Genomic DNA, 22,140 nt, shown 5'->3' with positions numbered 1-22,140 from the left:
AACTGAAAATGTCTCCTGATATGGCTGAATTTCCTCTTAGGACAAAGTTTCCCACAGTTAAGAACTGTTAATGTAAACTTTTGTTTCATGCCACACTCAAATTTTACAATGGCTTGGGGACAAAGCTGTGTGTGTGTGTGTGTGTATATACACACATATATATACATATATATTTGTATACGTGTATGTATATATAATTGTAATTTCTAATGAATGCATAGCTAAATGTAATAGACTATAATCTTTAGACTATTTAAATCATTTATAAAACTAATTAGAAACAGTGTTTAGTGTGGATTCTAATTAGTGATTTCAAATTAATGACATTTTGATTAGAACATAACTTGTACATACTTTATTAGTGCATATTTATATGGAAACTAGGCTCTCGTGATACTTCCTTATATATCTGGGCAGTGTCTGTATTACTTAGAAAAGTTAAAATTTTGTAAGTGTAAATTAGATTATGCTGTAAATTTGGGAAGAGTTTGAGGGAAAATACAGTTGAAGTAATAAATTCTTTAATTTTAGTCACTTAGCTTGCCATACTGATATATTTAATAAAAGATATAGGCAACTTATTTTAGATGATACAAAAAGGCAGTACCTTCAGTAGAATCAAGGTTAAAGTTACCTTCTGATTGTTAGTTGGAGGCACATTTCTCAGTAAATATATCTACTGAAAATGAGAGAGGACTTTTATATTATCTAACTGCTTGCTGCTTCAAAGTGTGATCCGTGGACCAACTATAGCAACATTACCTGGTTGCTTGTTAGAAATGCAGATTCTACTTATTGTGGCATTTTACACTACCACCAACAATTAGAGTCAATTTCACACCCAAACAGAATTTATTGTTGTCAGTTTTATAATTTTAGCCATTTTTGTGGATGTATAATAGAACCATACTGTGTATTTGATTTGAAAAGGTATCTGTGGTGACTTTTTCATGTGTTTAATGATTAAGTATCTGTTCCATTTTTTAAATAAAATTTTGAATTGGGAAAAAAATGCAGATTCTTAGACCCCACTCCACATCTAATGGAATCCAAATCTGTATTTTTAACGATATTCCCAGAGATTCTTAGGCATATTGAAATTGGAGAAACACAGGTCTTAACTTTATTTCATCTTCCCAGTATGATCTCCATGAGGACAGAAACTGTCTAGTCTGTTGCTGTGGTCTCAGTGTGCTATCTAGTGTCTGGCTCAGAGCCCTCAATAGATAACTTATTGGTTGAATGAATGAAACTCTAACTTACGCTAATCCAGTGGATAGTAGGGTACCCTACTCTATGTGACTTTTTAAAAATTGTTAATTAAGACAGATAAGATTGTTTACGTCAGCCTGCCAGTGCTCAGCTTGGAAATGTCTTATGCGTTACTAAGAAACGTAAAGTGGTCATATTACCATACATGCTTTTTTAGCATATCATCCTTTATCATTTCCAAAATATGCCTGCCAAACATGATTTATGTGAGCTAATAATGCCAGTCACTTCTCATTTACTACAAAATTGCCCATTAGTTATATATAGTGTAATGTTCTATAGTAAACCTCAGTGGAAAGATAAGCTTGAGCAGATTTGGTAGCTTTGCCTTTTGCCTAAACACTTTCTAGCTTTGGATGGATAATCTGTATGATAAAATGGGAGCCCAGAATTCTTTGTGATAGTGTTCTGGTTTGTTAAGATTAGGACTTGTATTTTCCATTCCACAATTCTTGTGGTTTTGCATCAGAAAAGTAACTGGCCTTCAAAGGGAATTTTAACAGTGAGACAGAGGGACGTATAAAGGAGAACTTTCATTAAGGTTGTATTATCACAATAATTACTTCTGTAACCATCTCCTGTGTGGCATATATTGAATGCAGTGGTTCAGAAGCCCTTGACTCTTCCAGGATCAAATCTGAGGACCTACCTTAGATACTCTTTTCCCTCTCTAGGACCCAGAGAAATGATCTGAGTTAGGGGATCGTCTGTGGTGGCAATTAAGCTTTTTAGCACTCAGATGACTTCCTCCAGGTGAGGTGTTTCTCCTGAGTTGACCTTGGGACCTGTAATGTCACTGCCATCTGAGTAAAGTCTTGTGACTTCCATGATGTAGTACTAGTTACCGGTAGTAAACTGACACCCTGTGTACTTGAGAGGTTAACTGTTGAGGGTCCCACAGACCTTAGTCTGGGTACTACCCTCACTGGCAGTACGGTCTCAGGCAGATTCTTTAAACTTCTGTGCTTACCTTCCTTATCCGTAACATGAGGATAATGATAATATATGCAGCGGTATGTTATGTGGTTTCAGTAAGATAATTGTTTAACGTATTTAGCACAGATTCTGATGAATAGTAAAACCTAAATAAATGTAAGATTTAAAAGGTAAAGGGATAATGGAGATGTGGTGATGTGTGAAAGGGTCACTTAAAAGTGGAAGTTAAGTGAGAAGCGAGTGGAATAATAGCAAACATTTAATGTACACTATATGGAAAGATGGTCATTAGTGTTTCACATAAATTCAAGAAAACAAAGATGAATGACATGACAGGACTCACACCAGAATAGGGACTTTGTAGAACAATGATTATTGGGGAAAGTCCAATCCATGGACTCAGGAACAGAGGCAGTGTTCACTGCATTATAAGACTCTAATCTTTGTGCAGTCTGGCTTTTAAGCTACATAATTAAGGGAGAACCAGCCCTTTCCCCGGTGTGATAAGGGCCCGTGATCTAACACCGTTGCAGCATGGCAGAACCTTGGTTCTCGTGCTACTATGCCTGCCTGATAGGATTGAAACACTTTCAAGACTTTGGTATGTCTGACAGGCTAGGATCTGAGTCTTGTGGTGGCAGCTTGGGAAGTAGAAGGCCACTGGTATGATCCACCAGCTTAGTGTTCATGGTTGGAGGTCCATAGTTGATATAGCATGGCAGAATGGTAACCAGATTTCTTACCACCTCAAAATTCTACCGACATTCATTGTTTTAAAGCTGTAGCTTTTTTTTCTCTGAAGCTTTCCAGAAGACCAGCCGATAGGGAAGAAGTTTTGGAAAATTTAATCCTTAACTCTCACATATTTAACTAATCTATCAATTCTGATAAGTAAACTGAGCCGTGGCGTTTAAGTAATTTGCCCAAAGTTGTACAGCAAATTTGTTGCAGAGCTAGATTCAAACACCCAGGGATCTTGGCTCCAGGTGCCATGTTCTTAACTGCAAGAAAGAGCTTTAGAGCTGTCTAAAAAATAATAGAGTAAATTTTCAATGCTAGATGGACAAAACCTCCATAGAAGTCTAAACATAACCATGAAGTAAATGTTAATTGGCAACTCAGAATTTGGAAATAGTACTTCTTAAAGGAGTGTCTCAGGTAAAGACTGCTGAAAAGAAGGATGGAGAGGCTCTGGGCTGTTACCCTGTGACTGAAGGTCCAGACACAGCACCCACAGGCCAGAGGCGACTCCATTGATAAAGAGAGTGACTGATGAATTGATGCCAGACTCAGCATTCTGTTGGCATCAGTCATAGCTACGTAAGGTTCTCTGGATTTGCAGTATAGAAGTACATTCCGCCCCAGCTTTATTGAGGTATAATTGACCAATAAAAGTTGCGTGTATTTAATGTATACAGCGTGATGTTTTGATGTACACTTTGAAGTGATCACCATAATTAAGCTAATAGATCCATCACCTCACATAATTACCATTTTCGTTTTTGGAGGTGTGGGTGAGAACACTTAAGATTTACCTTCTTAAGTATATTTCAGTTAAACAATATACTATTGTTAATTACAGCCACCATGCTATGCATTAAATCCCTAAAAACGTATTCATCTTGCATAACTGAAACTTTGCCCTTGGACCAGCATCTCCCCATTTCCCCTACCCTCTGGCAGCCACAAGACTTTTAACTGTTAATGTTGTTCTCTACAGAGTGAAAAGTGCATCTCTCTGATTTCCTTGTATATACCCACATTAGTGCCTTTGTTTGAATGGGAGGGAGGTCGGACATTGGTGGATTCAGATTAAGAAGTGATCCAGCCAACATGTTCTGTAAAAAGAGTGCTGGCTTTCAGAAATACGTTTTTGAACCTCTGACTCATGGGACTGGAAACCAATGCCTTTCAGCCTTAGTTAAGCCTTAACTCTTCTTGAAATGGAAAATGTTTTGCAGCTTCCTTCCTAATATCCCTGCTTTAAATAGTACTTTGAATATGCAGATGTTTGCATTTCGTTAGTAGTAAATATTTTGTAAATTCTTATTTTTTTTATGATGTAAGGAAAGTATTTCATGGTGGGGGTTTTTTTTTTTTGGACATACTTTTTAAATTTTACTAAACACATTGGAAGATTGTTTTAAATTTTGCTTAAATGTTCTCTGAACCAAAATATTTACAGAACAAGGAGTTCTAGCCAGCAGATTGTTCCATTTGTTGTGTTTGAGTGTGGAAACATTAGGAATGATAGCTTAAGGTGATGCCATAGAACTTTTTCATAAACAACCTAATAACATTGTCTAAGGTGGTCTTTGTTTATTAAAGGTGTCAAAGTCTCCTTTGCTATATTTAGGTAGAATCTAAGTTTCTTTACTCAAACATGGAAAATATTGTTTGTTTTCTGTTTGGGAGGAAAGCAGTATGACCAAATAAAAGAGTTAAATTTCACTGGAAACAATTATTAAAAGAGTCTCAATTGCAGGATGGAAAAAAATGTAGTTTGGTTTTCATATTTTTTTCAAAGGGGGTAAAAAAATAAAGGTTGGGGAAAAGTCAGAAAATCCCTCAATTCTCGGTGGTATCTCAGCAGAGGCAGGGGAAACTATCAGTGCCTACCATGTTAAAAATCTTCACCTTGTAAAAATAATAACTAATAAGCTCTACAATTTATACTGAAAATCACAGAACACACAAATCTGATTTTAAAAATCTGGAAGAAACCTCAAGGTTCTCTCTGTCCCTCAAACTATTCTCACACCTTTTGGTTCTCTAGAATAACTCAGTAAAAATTGGAATTCAAGAAGGTTAAAAATTCAAAAGACAGCATTGCAAGAGATTAATAGAGTGACTGATAATTGTGGAAACAATTAGAGCCACACTGTTATAGAAATAATTAGACATAGAATATAGCCAAAGTCAGGTCAGGTTATTAACATAGAGGGAAACTTGGGATAATCACAGTATATTCCAAGTAAATACTAAATGATAAATAAGCAAATAGGTGTGAATGATAATAAAGGCATCCAACATATGAATCATGTTTATATGTCAAGTAGACAAACCAAGATGTTATTCTGAAAGTTAGAAGAAAATTTCCTTGAAATGACTAACTAGTTCTGTAAGATGTAGAGGGCATATTTTCAAGAAAAGTTGGGGAACAGCAACTGACAATTAAATATGGTCTGATTCTAATTAAGATTTTGAACCTCCTCATAAAGAATTCTTCAGATAGGTAGCTAGGAGCAAAAAACAAGAACAAAACTTAGAGAAAGGAGGATACTCTGCCTGACCTCTTGTACCTCCACAATACTTACTATCCACATACATACAGTGAAGCGTTGTCTATAAACTTTGGAAGGAATCAAACGGGAATCCAAGAATACTACCACCAGCCAAATTGTCATTTAGTTAGAAAGATAACAGGAAAAAAATTCGTATGTAACTTCTATGACTACTTCCTGGTGGAACTACTTGGTATTGAAATCTACCCCCCCAAAAATGGTGAATAGAGAGTGAGTAGATGACACATGGACTTTAAAAAAGCATCCGGACAATGCTTTGAAACAGTGTTTGAAGACAGTGGTACAGAGACTGCAAATCTCTGAGGGAAAGTGTGAACTAAACTTTTATTCCCAGATAAGCTATTCTTCTAACTAATAGGAGGACGAACTCTAGGAATATAAAAATGTTGAGGTTTTTATTAAAAAACAAACAAAACCTACTTGCAGCTGAAGTTCTTCAAATAAAGAAGTGAATTAAAATGGATTTATAGAAGGAGACGTCTTGAACCCGTGTCCCCTGAGTTGGCAGGCGGATTCTTAACCACTGTCCAGGGAAGTCCCTAAAGGGAAATTTTTTAAAGTAAGTCATTTTCTTTTTTTTTTTTTTTTGAGTTCAGAATTCACTCACACTTGTTAAAGTTGAGATACGTGGTTGCCTTATTTCATATCTGTCAAGTCACAACTAGGCAGGATTTGAGGATTATACCCAATTTTTATGGGAACACTCATGCCAGTATTGTAAATATTGGTAAAAGACTCCAGGGTCAGAGGAAAGAATCTGTTACAACAGTAGCAGTAAGGAGGGTAGCAGAGCAGCACTGATTTTCTGAATTGCAGTTCCCCCGGGGGAAATAAAATTAGGGCTGGGTGTTGCTAGGCAGTCGAATGCATTAAAGAAGAATCTGGATATCGGGAAGCACTGTCCTTATACAGGGACTGCTGGCAAACTAGCCCATCCTCCTCTTACAAGAGAGACATTATCTTTATTACTCTAGAATGCCAAGCAGATTGCTCTATGGAGAGAGCTGTCTCTATCTTTACTTTCTAGAACGTAAGCAAATTTGCTCCAAGAAGAGAGATGCCTATTTTTGCAAGTCTGCCTGCTATGTGAACATCCTTTAAGAGCCAATTTGGAGTATATTAGCTATTCATGCCTTTTAAAATGTTTGGATACATGAGAAACCCCTGAAAAATAATCTCCCTGTAATATCTAGAAGATGAGACTCCTTGAGCAAACTCACTATTGCACAGTGGAAGCTGATTTCTTTATTTCACTATTGATACATGGCTGATGACTATGGACGTTTTTTTGTTTTTTAAATAATCTTCCCTCTGAAATTTGTACTCAAAAACTTTAAACCTAAGTAAAATTCTTGAAATTCATGAGCCAAGTGATTTCTATAGCGTAGCTAAGACCTCAAAACCTTTACCTCTCTTTCTCAAATATTTTGTCAAAATTAGGTAGAATTAAGCTGAATTCTTCTGAAGAGGCAATGCTCTTAGAGATACAGAGTTTCATGTTTTACTATGGAACAAGCATTGTATTTTAGATATATAACTAAAGCTTTCCAACTGTAATGCCAGTATTAACCACGAAAATGTGACTTCGTACAGTTATAGCAGAGATATCATTATAACAGAGCCCTTGTTTAGTAGTTTTTTGTTCATATTGCTATAATAGAAAAAATAGAGAATAATTAGAGCATTGAAGTATATGGAAGAACAATTTTATTAGGAAAGTTTTTATAGTGTATGTACTATTTTCTGTCTAGTCTGGGACTACCTCTAGTAATAATCTTCTTCTCTTATTGTTGCCCTAGTTTAAGTCTTATTTATCGTATATAATAATTTCTTTTGGTCTTTATTATTTTTATTTTTTATTGAGGTATAGTTGACCTATTAGTTTTAGGTATATGACATTGTGATTCAACATTTATATACCTTATGAATTGATCACCAAGATAAGTCTAGTAACCATCTGTCACAATACAAAATTACTGCAATATTATTGACTAGATTCCCTTTGTTGTACATTCCATTCCGTGACTTATTTTGTAACTGGAAGTTTATACTACTTTATGTTCTTCACCTGTTTTGCCCATACACTTACCTCCCCCCATCCCCACCCCTCTGGCAACCATCAGTTTGTTCTCCCTTATCTATGAGCCTCTTTATGTTTTATTTTGTTCGTTCATTTGTTTTGTTTTTTAGATTCCACGTATAAGTGTATTTCTCTATCTGACTTATTTCATTTAGCATAATACCCTCTGGAATATCATGGATGTTCCATCCATGTCATCACAAATGGCAAGATTTTTTTCTTTTTTATGGCTGAGTATATTCTGTGTATGCATACGTACATACATATGTGTGTGTGTGTATATATATATATATATATATACACATACACACACACACACACACACACACACACCTCCACATCTTCGAGCATTCATCTTTCAACAGGCACTTCCATATCTTGGCTGCTAAATTGAACACAGTGGTGCTTATATCTTTTGTTTAGTGTTTTCATTTTCTTTGGGTAAATACCCAAGAGTCGAATTGCTGGTTAGTATAGTAGTTATAGTTTTAATTTTTTGAGGAACCTCGATACCGTTTTCCATAGTGCCTGCACCAGTTTACATTCCCACCAACAGTGCACTAGGGTTCCTTTTTCTCCACACCCTTTCCAACATTTGCTGTTCGTGGTCTTTTTGATGATAGCCATTCTGACAAGTATGAGGTGATCTCTCATGGTGATTTTGATTTGCATTTCTCTGATGATTAGTGATGTTGAGCATCTGTCCATGTGCCTGCTGGCCTTCTATATGTCTTCTTTGGAGAAATGTCTGTTCAGGACTTCTGTCCATTTTTTGATTGGGTTGTGTGTTTGTTTTGATATTCAGCTATTCAGCTATGTATGAGCTATTTATGTATTTTGGATATTAACCCTTTTTGGGTCATATCATTTGCAAATACTCCCATTCAGTAGGTTGTATCTTTGTTTTATCAATGAATTCCTTTGCTATTCAAAATCTTGTACGTTTAATTAGGTCTCATTTGTTTATTTTTGCTTTTGTTTCTTTTGCCTTAGGGGACAGATCCAAAAAAATTTGCTATGATTTATGTCAAAGAGTGTTCTGTCTATGTTTTCTTCTAGGAGTTTTATGGTTTCTGGTCTTTCATTTAAGTCTTTAATCTATCTTGAGTATATTTTTGTATGTGGTATAAGAAAGTGGTCCAGTTTTATTCTTTTGAATGTAACTGTCCAGTTTTTTCAAAACTATTGAGGACACTTTCTTTCCACACTATGTATTATTGGCTTCTTTGTCATAAATTAATTAACCAGATACGGTGGGTTTATTTCTGAGCCCTCTCCTCTGTTCTGTTGATCTATATGTCTGCTTTTGTGCCAGTACCATACAGTTTTGATTACTATAGCTTTGTAGTATAGTTTGAAATCAGGGAGCATGATACCTCCAGCTTTGTTGTTCTTTCTCAAGATTGCTTTGGCTATTTGGGGTGCTTTGTTATTCCATAGGTACTTTAGAATTATTTGTATTAGTTCTATGATAAATGCCATTGGTATTTTGATAGGGACTGTACTGAATCTGTAGATTGCTTTGGGTAGTATCATTATTTTAACAATTTTTTTTTTTCCAATCCATGAGCACAGTATGTCTTTCCACTTAATCGTGTCATCTTTAATTTCTTTCATCAGTGTTTTATAGTTTTCAGAGTATAGGTCTTTATCCTCCTTGGTTTAATTTATTCCTAGGTATTTTATTGTTTTTGATGCAATTATAAGTAGAATTGCCTTCTCAATTTCACTTTCTGATAGTTTATTATTAGTGTACAGAACTGCAACAGATTTCTACATATTTTGTATTCTACAGTTTTACTGAATTCATTTATTCTAATAGGTTTTTAGTGGAGTCTAGGGTTTTCTATATGTAGTGTCATATCATCTGCAAATAGTGACAGTTTTATTTTTTCTTTTCCAGTTTGTATGGTTTTTGTGTCTTATACTGGTATGATTGCTGTAGCTGGGACTTCCCATACTATGTTGGATAGAAGTGGTGATGGTAGGCACCCTTGTCTTTTGCCTGATCTGAAAGGAAAATCTTTCAGCTATTCACCATTGAGTATGATGTTAGCTGTGGGTTTGTCATATATGACCTTTTTTAGGTTAAGGTATATTCCCTCTATACCTGCCTTATTAAGAGTTTTCATCATAACTGGATGTTGAATTTTATCAAAAGTTTCTTCTAGATCTATTGGGGTGATCATATGATTTTTATTCTTCATTTTGTGAATGTGCTGTATCATGTTCATTAATGTGTGAATATTTTTTTTTTTTTTTTTTTTTTGCGGTATGCGGGCCTCTCACTGTTGTGGCCTCTCCCATTGCGGAGCACAGGCTCCGGACGCGCAGGCCCAGTGGCCATGGCTCACGGGACCAGCCGCTCCGCGGCACGTGGGATCTTCCCGGACCAGGGCACGAACCCGTGTCTCCTGCATCGGCAGGCGGATTCTCAACCACTGCGCCACCAGGGAAGCCCTAATGTGTGAATATTGAATCAAACTTGTATCCCTGGAATTAATCTCACTTAATATTGTTATTTGATCCTTTTAATGTATTGTTGAATTCAGTTTGCTAATATTTTGTTGAGGATTTTTGCATCTCTGTTCATCATTGATATTGGCCTGATGAATATTAAATTTCTTTTTTTGTAGTGTTGTTATATGGTTTTGGTATCACAGTGATGCTGGCCTCCTAAAATGAGTTTGAAGGCATTTCTTCCTTTTCAATTCTTTGGAATAGTTAGAGAGGGTATGTATTAAGTCTTAGTTAAATGTTTGATAGAATTCACGTGTGAAGCCCTCACATCCTAGACTTTTGTTTGTTGGGAGTGTTTTCATTACTGATTTAATTTCATTACCAGTCATCAGTCTGTTCAAATTTTCTATTCTTTCCTGATTCAGTCTTAGAAGATTTTATGTTTCTAGGAATTTATCCATTTCTTTTAGGTTGTCCAATTTGTTTCTGTATAATTATTCACAGTAATCTCTTGTCCATTGTATTTCTGTGGTATTAGTTGTAATTTCTTCTCTTTCTTTTTATTTATTTGAGCTGTCTTTCTTTTTTATTCATGATATGTCTGTCTAAAGGTTTGTGAATTTTTAAAATCTTTTTAAAACCCCAGCTCTTAGTTTCATTGATTAAAAAAATTTTTTTTAAGTCTCTATTTCATTTATTTTTGCTCTGATTTTCATCATTTCCTTCCTTCACCTAACTTTGTGTTTCTTTTTTTCATCTTTTCCTGGTTCCTTTAGGTGTAAAGTTATATTGTTTATTTGAGATTGTTCTTGTTTCTTGAGGTAGACCTGCATTACTATAAGCATCCCTTCTAAAACTGCTCTCACTGCATCCCATAGATTTTGGAACAATTGTCTTTCCATTTTCATTTGTTTCAGGGTATTTTTTGATTTCTTCATTGACCCATTGAATGCTTTTGGTTATGGCTCCAAAATGTTTGTGTTTTTTTTTTCCAGTTTTCTTCTTGTACTTGATTTATAGTTTTATACTGTTTGGGTCAGAAAAGATGCTTGGTGTGATTTCAGTTTACTTAAATTTATTGAGACTTGTTTTGTGGCCTAACATGAGATCTATCCTGGAGAATGTTCATGTGTATTTTTAAAGAATGTGTATTCTGCTGTTTTGGGGGTGAAAGGTCTGTATATATCTATTAAGTTTTAGTGGTGTATTGTGTTTTTAAGGCCAGTGTTTCCTTATTGATATTCTGTCTGATATGTCTGTTGGTGTAAGTGGAGTGTTAAAGTATACTATTATCATATTATTGTCTATATCTTCCTGTATGTGTGTTAATATTTGCTTTATATACTTAGGTGCTCCTTTTTTGGGTGCATAGATATTTGTAAGTGTTATAGTCTCTTGTTGGATTGATCCCTTTATCTTTATATAATGACGTTCTTTGTTTCTTGTTACATTTTTTGTTTTAAAGTCTATTTTGTCTGATATGCATATTGCTACCCTAGCTTACATGGAAAATCTTTTCCATTCTTTCACTTTTAGTCTGTGTGTGTCTTTAGATATGAAGTGAGTCACTTGAAGGTGACCTACAGATGGGTCTTATTTTTTTTATCCTTTCAGCCACCTGTGTCTTTTGATTATAGCATTTAGTTCATTTTGATTGAAGTGACTGTTGATTAGGTATGTACTTATTGTCGTTTTGTTAGTTGTTTTCTGTTTGGTTTTGTAGTTCTTTATCGCTTTCTTCTCTGGTTCTTTTCCCTTCTCATTTGATGACTTTCTTTAGTGTTATGTTTGGATTCCTTTCTCTATTTTTTGTGTATCTCTTAGAGGTTTTTGACTTGTGATTACCATAAGGTTCGTATATAACAAACTACGTATATAGTAGTCTATTTTAAGTTGATGGTATCTTGAGTTCAATTGCGTTCTAAAAGCACAACATTTTATTCTTACCCATGTTTTATGTTTTTGATGGCATATTTTATATCTTTTTACTTTGGGTATCATTTAAATAAATATTTTAGATACAGATGATTTTACTACTTTTGTCTTTTAATCTTCATACTAGCCATATAGGTGGTTGATCTACTACTACCTTTACTATATGTTTGCCTTTACCAGTGAGTTTTTCCTTCATAAATTTCTGTTTTCTAGCTATGGCCTTTTCCATTTAAAGAATTCCCTTTAACATTTCTTACAAGGCCAGTTTTGTGGTGATGAACTACTTTAGCTTTTGCTTTTGGGAAACTCTTTATCTTGCCAGGTAGAGTATTCTTGGTTGTAAGTTTCCTCCTTTCTGTACTTTGAATATATCATGCTCTTCTCTTCTGGAGCCTATAAAGTTTCTGCTGAAAAGTAGCTGATAGTCTTATGGGGGGGTTCCCTTGTATGTAACTAGTTGTTTTTCTCTTGCTGATTTTAAAATTCCCTCTTTATATTTAAAATTTGACATTTTAATTATAATGTGTCTTGGTGTGGGTCTCTTTGGGTTCATCTTGTTTGGTACTGTCTTTGCTTCCTGGACATGGATGTCTGTTTTCTTCCCCAGATGTGGGAAGTTTTCAGCCATTGTTTTTTCAAATAGGTTTTGTGTCCTTGTCTCTCTTTGCCTTCTGGGGCCCCTGTACTTCAAATGTTAGTATACTTGATGTTGTATCAGAGGTCCCTTTATAAAAAATTCTCATTTGTTTAAATTCTTTTTTAATTTTTGTTGTTTTGATTGGGTGATTATAAGTACCCTGTCATCCAGATTGATGATTCATTCTTCTGCATCTTCTGATCTCTTGTTGATTCCCTCTAGTGTATTTTTCATTATAGTTATTGTATTCTTCAGCTCTGATTGGCTCTTTTTTATATTTTCTTTTTAAGTTCTCACTGAGTTCACATTCTTCTCTCCATTCAGTGAGCTTATTTATTACCGTTAATTTGAACTCTTTATCTGATAAAACTGTTCATTTTCATTTTGTTTAGTTCTTTTTTTGAAGTTTTGCCACCTTTCATTTGGAAGATAGTCTTTTGTTTCCTCATTTTACCAAACTCTGTTTGTTTCTGTGTATTAGGTATATCAGCTACATCTCCTGGTTTTGAAAGAGTGACCCTATATAAATGGTGTCCTGTGGGGCCTGATGGTGCAGGCTCCTCTGGTCATTGTGCCCTCCTATTGTGGTTGGGCCACAGTTGTTGCAGGCATGCTGAAATGGTGTGCTGGTTCTTGGCCTGGCTGGCTGAGAGGTCTGGCCACAACTGCTCCAGGCCTGCTGATGTGTGGGGCTGGCCCCTGAGAGCAGGAGCCACTTTGGAGGGGTGCTGGTGCTGACTGAGCCCAGCCACTGGGTAGGGTGGGGCAGCAGCTACTTTGGAGAGGCCAGCTGGGTTGGGTGGGTTGAGGAGGGCTGTTCCTCAGGGGAATACTGGGGTGGGGCACATGGGTTAACTAGGTTGATGAACAGTGACAGAAATGGCAATGGCCTGGTAGGTAGAAGAAGAGTTTGAAAAAACAACAAAAAAAAGTTGCCTTCCAGTGCTTCTGTCCCTGGAGAGAGTTCTACCAGATTTCTGCCCCTCCAGCACAAGCCCTAAAATTAGTCAGTAAATTTCCTTCTGATAATACCTAGGCTCTTTTCAAGTTGCTGCCTCTGTGCTGGGACTCTGAGGGAGTGAGTTTGTGCATGAGCCTTTCACGAGCAGTGTCTTGATTTCTCACAGCCCTCTACCTCTCCCAGATGTGCGCCCCACTGGTTTTCAAAGCCAGGCATTATGGGGACTCATCTTCCTGGTGCAGGCCCCTCGGGATGGGGAGTCCAATGTGGGGCTCAGACTCCTAGCTCCTCAGGGGGAACCTTCACGGTTGTGATATCCCTTCTGCTTATGGACTGCTGCACTGGGGGGTAGGGGTTCTGATTAGACTGCATGTCTGCCCCTCTGCCCGTCCTTCCTGTCTTGATGTAGCCTTTTCTATATAGCCTTGGTTGTAGAAAGTCTGTTCTGCTAATCTTCAAGTCATTCTCAGAGATAGTCATTCTATATGTAGCTGTAGTTTTGGTGTTTATTGGAGGGGTGAGCTCAGGATCTTCCTACTCTGCTATCTTGATCTGGACCCTCAGAAGAAGGCCTATGATGGTAATCTCTTGTTGCTTTCCCTGTTTCTAGTCATTCCATATTTAGTAAAATGTATTCTTTGTAACTGTGGTATTTAACATGCTTCCAGAATTCTCTAAAAATTCTTGTCTAACCAATTTTTAAATTTTATTCAAATATTTTCTACTGTATATTTTTTGTATAAGAAAAACCAGACTATTTGCCTATTCCTGAATATATCTTGAGCCTTTTCAACATTTTTTTATCTAAAACAATTTCCTATATCCTTATTTGCTACAATAATGTTAATTATTTTGGGACTAGTTCAAGTGGGGTTTTTTTGGTAGCCTCAAACTTCAGTCTGAATTATTTTGCTCTTTTGCATGGTCCTTGGCGTTATGTGCCTGTAGAAATTTTGTGCTCATAAAGTTGTTTATGCTCATGTTTGGTCTTTCTATCTAGTTTGTAAACTCTTTTTTCCTCTAATTTTTTCTCCTAGCATGTAAAAGTCACATCTGGCAGAGATCTTCAGCAAATCATCTTAGAGAAATGCTACAATTTTGTTTGTGTGAATGTAAGTAGTTAATACAAATGATTGAAAGCACTTGAGGATTTGTATAAATGTAATGTTTGACAAGTACTTAGTTTTCTTGTTTCTTAAGTATTTGAATTTTAGATTTTGATAGGTGAGTTGTGTTATTCAATATGTATTTAGAAATGTTATTTTTGTCTTTTGAAATAGGGAAATAACATTTTCTAACAACCTAGTTCACATAATGAGAAGAGGGTGATATTTCTTTAGATGGTATTTTCAAATTTCTGGTAAAAAGTAGATAAGAAGGTAGGTTTGAATTAATGAATTTTAAAATTTTAGTAGCTATAATCTTACGGGTATCCTTTAACATTGTTTGAAAATTTAAAATTAAGCTTGATAAATATTTAGAATGTTTAAATGTTTAAAAGCTCTCCATTTTTCTCCTTGAATGAACTCTTAAGTCATTTAAGAACTTCTTTTATTTTTCTGGTCTTTCAGGTTATGACCTCTGATTTTGAAGAAACCCAGCAATTACTGAATATGCTTGAAGAGAGTAATCTTTCCATTTTATATCCTGTTGTTGTTATTTCAGTAAGTGAATTCATGCAGACTTTTCAAACTTAGGCTTGGTTCTTTGAAATTCAACTTTTCTTTTTAACAAAATTTCATCCAACTGAAGAAATCCATGTAAACCCAAATGAAGAAACTCTTCTCGGTGGGTTCTTTTTTTTTTTGTGGTACGCGGGCCTCTCACTGTTGCGGCCTCTCCCATTGCGGAGCGCAGGCTCGGGACGCGCAGGCTCAGCAGCCATGGCTCACAGGCCCAGCCGCTCCGCGGCATGTGGGATCTTCCCAGACCGAGGCACGAACCCGTGTCCCCTGCATCGGCAGGCGGACTCTCAACCACTGCTCCACCAGGGAAGCCCCCTCGGTGGGTTCTTGAATGCACTTTTTTGCTTTGACTTCTCTGACTGCAGGTCCTTATTATTTCAATTATTTGGTTGAACTGATAGGTTTTCACCCTAGCAAAAATTGCATGTCTTTTCCTTCATTAGAATTTCAGAGGTTATTGCTGAGTTGACTTGTTGTTTGGATAATGTGAAAGAGCTTTATTTTAGTGTACTGCCAGAATGCCATTAGAGAAGAAATCCCAAAGTTAAAAAACTGAGGGACACAAATCAGATGGAATAAAATACTCTTAAGTTGTTTCATCTTCTCTGTACCATGGACAGCAAAAGTAGAATGAGCAGGGCTTCCCTGGTGGCGCAGTGGTTGAGAATCCGCCTGCCGATGCAGGAGACACGGGTTCGTGCCCTGGTCCGGGAAGATCCCACATGCCGCGGAGCAACTGAGCCCGTGAGCCATGGCCGCTGGGCCTGCGCGTCCGGAGCCTGTGCTCCGCAACGGGAGAGGCCACAACAGTGAGAGGCCCGCATACCGCAAAAAAAAAAAAAAAAAAAAAAAAAAGTAGAATGAGCAACAGATAAAAGAGAAGTCCTAGAAAAATGGCCCATGAAAGTTTTGTTGAGATCTTTTCTGTGAAAGACTCAAAGTGTGTGTTTAGTACAGTATTTACTTCATTGACCTCTTAAACTGTGCAGCAGAGGGGAATTTCAGAGGGCAAAACCAGGAAGTAACAAAATTAGAGCCTAGGACTGACAAACCAGCTGAGAAGAATCTGTTGTCAGCAGCATTTTGCTGTGGGAAGGAGTTCCAAACATGAAATTCTCAAAACAATTGCTTAGCAATTGCTGAATTCATAGAGCTCAGGCCTTTGACATAGTGTGGGAATTAAATTCTTGTTAGGTGAGATTATTAATACAGAATAAAGAAAATTTGCACTAAAAATAAGTAGCTCTAGACTGAGCCATGCAAGTAGAAACAAATTAGCAATTGGGGGAAGTTTGATTATTTCACCTGCCTATTGTATTTGATTTTATGCCCTAGAGATGAGTTTCATGAGTGCTGCTGATCATGGAAACCCAAATTCATCATGTCAATGATTTTAACAGAAATATAGGTTTTCATTGAGATTTTTAGGAACAGCATAAAATATTCCCAATGCTAAAGGGCTCTAAGTCTCCATAGGTTGGAGATAAATTCAGAGTTCTGTTTGGCTCCCTATTCATCGCTCCACATTAACTTGCTTAGAAATCTCATTCACACCATGTCCCCAGATATTCTTCTGAAGAGGCAGAAGAGTACTGTAAAGAGAGCAAAGGCTTTGAATTCAGAATACCTTGGTTCCTTGATCAAGTTACTTAACTTTTCTGAGGCTTACTTTCCTCCTTTTAGAAATGAGGCTAGTAGCCCTACTTCTTAAATTACTGTCAGGATTAAAATGAATGAACGTAAAATGTAGTTGATATTATAGTGCTGGGCCCTTGGCAGCTGTGCAATGTTAATTTCATTTTATAGTCTAGCTCCTGCTCTTTCCAATTTGGATGAGATGAATCAAAGCTTACTGATGCTGCTATAATCTGATTCCTGAGCTTCAGTCCTACATTGTTCAGCATTTTATCAGGTACTTCCATTTGAGTACTTGACTATCTTCTCACACCTAGCATGTCAGATCTCTCCCAAAAGCACATTCCCCGTCAATTGACTTCTCTTAGTGGCAGTATAGTTGCGGCAGGCACGCAGGTGGTAATCTGTGTCATCGATGAATTTTCCTTCTACCCCTTTCCTCTGCTTCTCTTCACCAAATACATATACACACATACACACACATCAGCATTTTTAAACTGTTAGTTCTTGTAGTTTATTGTTACTATTGTATCTCAAGTTCAGTCCTTTGTATTGCTTCCATAAATATTTGAATTTAGTTTTCTGTTGACTTCTGTAGAGTTCCATTTCACATATCCTAGTAAATGCCAGATTTTCATTCTTTTTTTTTGCTACCTAGTGTTCTGTATTAAACTCAGGGAAAAGATGGACAATCCTCTAGTTAGGAAGGAAGTGTCTACAAAAACTAGTTTTAGAGTAGTATTATTTTAAGTCAGTATATGCTAAGTCAATATGCTATAAAAACTTTAAACTTAAGAGGAAAATGTCTCTAGAACATATCTGGAATCTGTATCCTTGGGGTGGAACAAATCACTGGAAAGGTAAAGAATACTGCCTTGTTGGATTGAGAGTCAAGTAAATTGTTTCTGGATTTTTAAATTGTCCTGTAGATGATTGTGTAAAGGCTTCATCTTTTTTTTTCCTTCTGATGCTACTTTACCCCCAAATTACCAAAAGGCCATTTCAGTTTCCCTGTGACTTAAAATTTGGCAGAATCATTCAAATATTCCCCAAGTAAATAGTTGTGTGGAAAATATTATAGTGTAGAATAAAAGACTTAAAGTTGAGTCTAGATATCTGGGGACACAATTTTTACATTAGTTAAGTGGGAACAATATATACACATATACATATAGTGTGTGGATATGAAAATATGAATACATATGCAGACATATATACATATATATGTAATTGCAAAGATGTGGATCAGGTAGCTCTGAGGCTATGGTGTGTTTACTTTGCTTCTATCTGAATTACTTCTCTAGAAGATTAAACCAAGACAAAAAGGACCCTACCATGGGGAATTTTTTTTTTTTTTTAATAAGCCTTTTTAAAGCACTTTTAAATTCAGAGAAGAGTCTGTTCATTTGCTTCCCTCAACAGGTGGATTTTATTCATCAGAAAATAAATCCAAAGTGACATCTGAGGCATAAAAAAGTATCTCCATTTTTATTTTGGGATTATGTGATTCAATAGTCATTGAATGCATGCATTGTAAATGTTTACGGGCCTATTTTTTCTTGGCTGAGATGTAGGATGGTGGTCCTTTTTCCTATGCCAAGGTTTATAAACTTTGATTTTCAGTCCATCTGAAGAGAGGAAGGCTTGGTAGAAATCAGTCAGATGAAAAGGAAAATTGTGGTTGAGTAGGTGTTTGTGAGGGTTTTTTCAACTCAGAGGGTATTTAGTTAAGGCTGTCATTTGCAGTGTCATCATGTTTACTGTACAAGGACAAATATTCAGAAGAAATGGGACTGAAAGTCAGTTTAGCTGGGGCATTTGTTTGACGAAAACATTAGATCATGTTCTCAGTGCTAAAAAATTGATGTCAGGACTACAGTATTGATGAAGCCCACATATCTCTTCTATTATATTCGTATGTAGATATAGAAAAATATTTTGGAATACCCTGGTTGTAGTCATTCAGAAGGTACGTGTGACTTGCAACTTCATTCTGGAGTATTTACCCCTTGGAGGGAGCTAACAACTACTAAAGGAATGGACGGTTAATGGAGCTGGGTTCTAGGTATTTAGGATGCTTAGGTTTTAGTTCCGGTTCTGTAGGATTCTTGGTTGTTCAAAGATCAACTTCTTGGATTTTATGAAAGCAACATGGGTTAGGAAATACTTAATGTAGGAGGTTTTTGTTATCTAAGATAAACTGGCATAGGTAGAGGCTACTGCTTTAAGATCCATGTAGAGAAAGGAACAAAATTTTAGGATGAAAAGTGGGACAAATAATTGGGATTTTATTTTAGAAGAACTAAGATATTTATTAAAATAATTTTATCTTCTATTTTTAAAATTTAGGTTATGTTTGCAAAAATAAACTCTTTTGAATGATCTTGTAGACATTTATATGATAATATGTTGTGACATGCTTCATTTCAAGTGGTCATTTTTGTGAAAATATTTTTGGTTATTTTTAGTTTTGTAAGAAATATTCTTTATTACTACTTTGTTCAAAATACCCTTTTGGACCATCTGTTTGGTCATCATTCTTATATCTTTTTATGTATTTTAAGTAGTCTAATTTTGCCTGCTTCTTAATTCTTAATGATGTTGAATATGATTTAAGGAATTTATCAATGTTAATTTGATCAACTTAAAAAATCTTTTTGTTTTGGTAGGTATAACTTAATTGTAGTTATAATGAGTTATCAGAATTTTCCAAATTTCTGTAGTCAGCTGGAGACTGACAGATGATAAAATAGGTGCCAGCATTAAAGTGAGGAGAGATAGTTGCGAGAGGCCACTTTTTAAGTATTCTGTTTCTCATTGCATCTGTGTGGCTTAGGATGACGCTTGTTATTGTATGCAGTCTTATAACTGTGAGCCTTTGGGAACACATATTTGGATAACAGTCACACCTTGTACTAGACTAGTCTCTACTTGAAAGAAAAAAATGCGTTTTTAAAACTAAAAACTGGTTGGCATGAAGGAATTTTAAAAATTTAAATCACTTTCTGTGTTTTTTTAACAAGAAAAACCTTATAAACATTAAAAGCCAATGCTTTCTTTCGTAAAGTTGTGCAGGAATTATGTTTAAGAATCCTTTTCAGATGTGATTTCTGATGCTGTTTTGTCTATCACGTAAGTTATCAAGGAGCCAAGTTTTTATGCCGAGTTGACTGAAGTTTTTGTTAGCCTCTCTTTCTTGTGGTTACCAGGGGGTGTATAGTACTGCTAGCACCTTTTTCAGATTGCAGCTGTCAAGAGGGTCATCTGAAAGCTCTTTTGGAATCATCTGATACAATAACTGTCAACATGGGACATGTTCAGTTTTCTATTTTCTACTTCATTATTTGTTTTTGTTCACTACTTAGGTAATGATAAACAAATATTTAGAAAAGACAATATTTTAGATCTATTAGAATGGTAAAATGTAAATTCATAAAGTTTCTGATATAAAAATCACTACAAAAGAAAAGCATAGGCTTCTATTTAAATTGTACAAGACACAAAAGTGTTAAGAGTCTGAATCATAGGTTGTCTTTGCTTAGAAATTAATGATCAGAGAGGTGTTTTTTCCCCGGTAATGGAGGAGATTTTCAGAAGACCAAGGCTAAGTGTAGCTGTTTTCCATCCAAGTTTATGTAAAATCAAATGTAAAACTGTCAAAAAATACTTTCCAGGTCCAGAAAATAAAATAGAGATTCTAATATATTTGGATCTGGCAAGATTTCCACAAAATGTCCTTTAATACTACTATCAGATGAGATAATGGACAGTATATTATTATTTATTCAGTGAGCATAGCTGATTCATATAATAGATACCAAAAGTTTAATTTTTAAAAGCAGAAAGAAATTGGCCACAAATTTAAATGGAAGTTAAAAACTGAGAAATGAAGCAAATTCTTTAATTTTACTTGATAAAATAGTTTATCACTTTCCACAGCAAAATAATTTTACAGTAATTATCTGGATAATTTCCCAAGAGCTCTAATTTCCCCTGACAATTAAGACAGTAATTTTATTGGTGCTTTAGGAGAGATAGGAATCTTTTCATGAATTTACGTAAGCAAAAAACATAAATTCCCATATGGAATTTTAATGCTTTGAAAAACATAAATAAACCTTCAAAAGTGCCTAATTTAGTTCTAGTTATGGGGAAGTAGTTTATTGACATAATAGATCAGAATACATGGTCTTTAAAATACTTCAAAATGTTTAATATTTGAACATGTCAGCAAATTAAAAAAATGGAAAACCACCATCAATTGACACTTGATACATTCACATCTGGGTAAACTGTCACAGAGATGTAAATTGTTTCCAGAAGGTTCCACACTCACCAGTGGCAGAGCCAGGAACAGAATCAATCCAATGTGCAGTTTATCATATACACTTGTTACTCTTATACTCTCATGAATGTGTTAAATAATAAGATGGAAAGAGATTAAAAATACACATATACATATATATATATATATATATGTGTGTTTAAAATTTCTTCCTAATAAAGAACAAATGACAATTGGAAAAACACATTGATTCCTTCTTTTAAGTGCTAATGGTTTCTTTCTTTAGCTTCACAGGGTACTGAGCCTTTATTGAACTTAAGTTATAAAGATCTGTGGTCCTGTTAAATTTCTTAACAGAACCCAGCATGTATATTTTTCACTTTAACTTCTTGTTCTGTACATTTCATTCTGTTAACCTTATTACTACTGGACTAAGAAAGTGTGTTTTTAAGGCAGAATTTCTTATAAGACCAAAAAATAGAGCGTTTCCTATCATAATTCTTACTGCTTCCATATTGGGTTTATTCTTTATGGACACAGTTTACCTTAGAACAATATTGGTTTGAACTGCACAGGTCCACTTATAGGCAGATATTTTTTTAGTAGTAAATACTGTAGTACTACAGGATCCTAGTTGGTTGAATCCATGGATGCTGAGGAACTGTGGGATGGAGGAGGAATCGTGTATTGGGAGGGCTGACTGTAAGTTATGCGTGGATTTTCAGCTGTGCAAAGGGTTGGTGCCCCTAACCCCCCACATTGTTCAAGGGTCAACTATGAATGTTTCAGGTCCTAGTTTATTTACATTTATTTTTGAATGGATATTGTGTGTGCGTTTAATAGCCAATGAGTGACCAAGGGATTAGGCCCCATTCCCTCTTCTCTTCCTATCTCAACCATGTTGCTATTGTAGCCTTATGGATACCTTGATTTTTCCCTTAGAAAATTA

The 22,140-nt window shown here is 35.7% G+C and overlaps 1 protein-coding gene across 4 annotated transcripts in view; it reads left to right on the top strand.

The window, feature by feature from the left end:
* Positions 1-22,140, top strand: part of CRPPA (CDP-L-ribitol pyrophosphorylase A) — a 327,279-nt gene that overhangs the window by 163,048 nt on the left and 142,091 nt on the right. For all 4 annotated transcript variants that reach the window (XM_059074968.2, XM_067042599.1, XM_067042597.1 and 1 more), the window contains exons 7-8: positions 14,624-14,698; positions 15,158-15,250. In XM_059074968.2, coding sequence (XP_058930951.1) covers positions 14,624-14,698; positions 15,158-15,250 — 168 coding nt within the window. The remainder of the gene's footprint in view (positions 1-14,623; positions 14,699-15,157; positions 15,251-22,140) is intronic.

The sequence above is a fragment of the Kogia breviceps genome, chromosome 9, assembly GCF_026419965.1.
Source record: "Kogia breviceps isolate mKogBre1 chromosome 9, mKogBre1 haplotype 1, whole genome shotgun sequence".
In the NCBI taxonomy this organism is placed as follows: domain Eukaryota; kingdom Metazoa; phylum Chordata; class Mammalia; order Artiodactyla; family Physeteridae; genus Kogia; species Kogia breviceps.
Note: the sequence above shows the minus strand (reverse complement) of the source record. Positions and strands in the feature narration are given on the sequence as shown.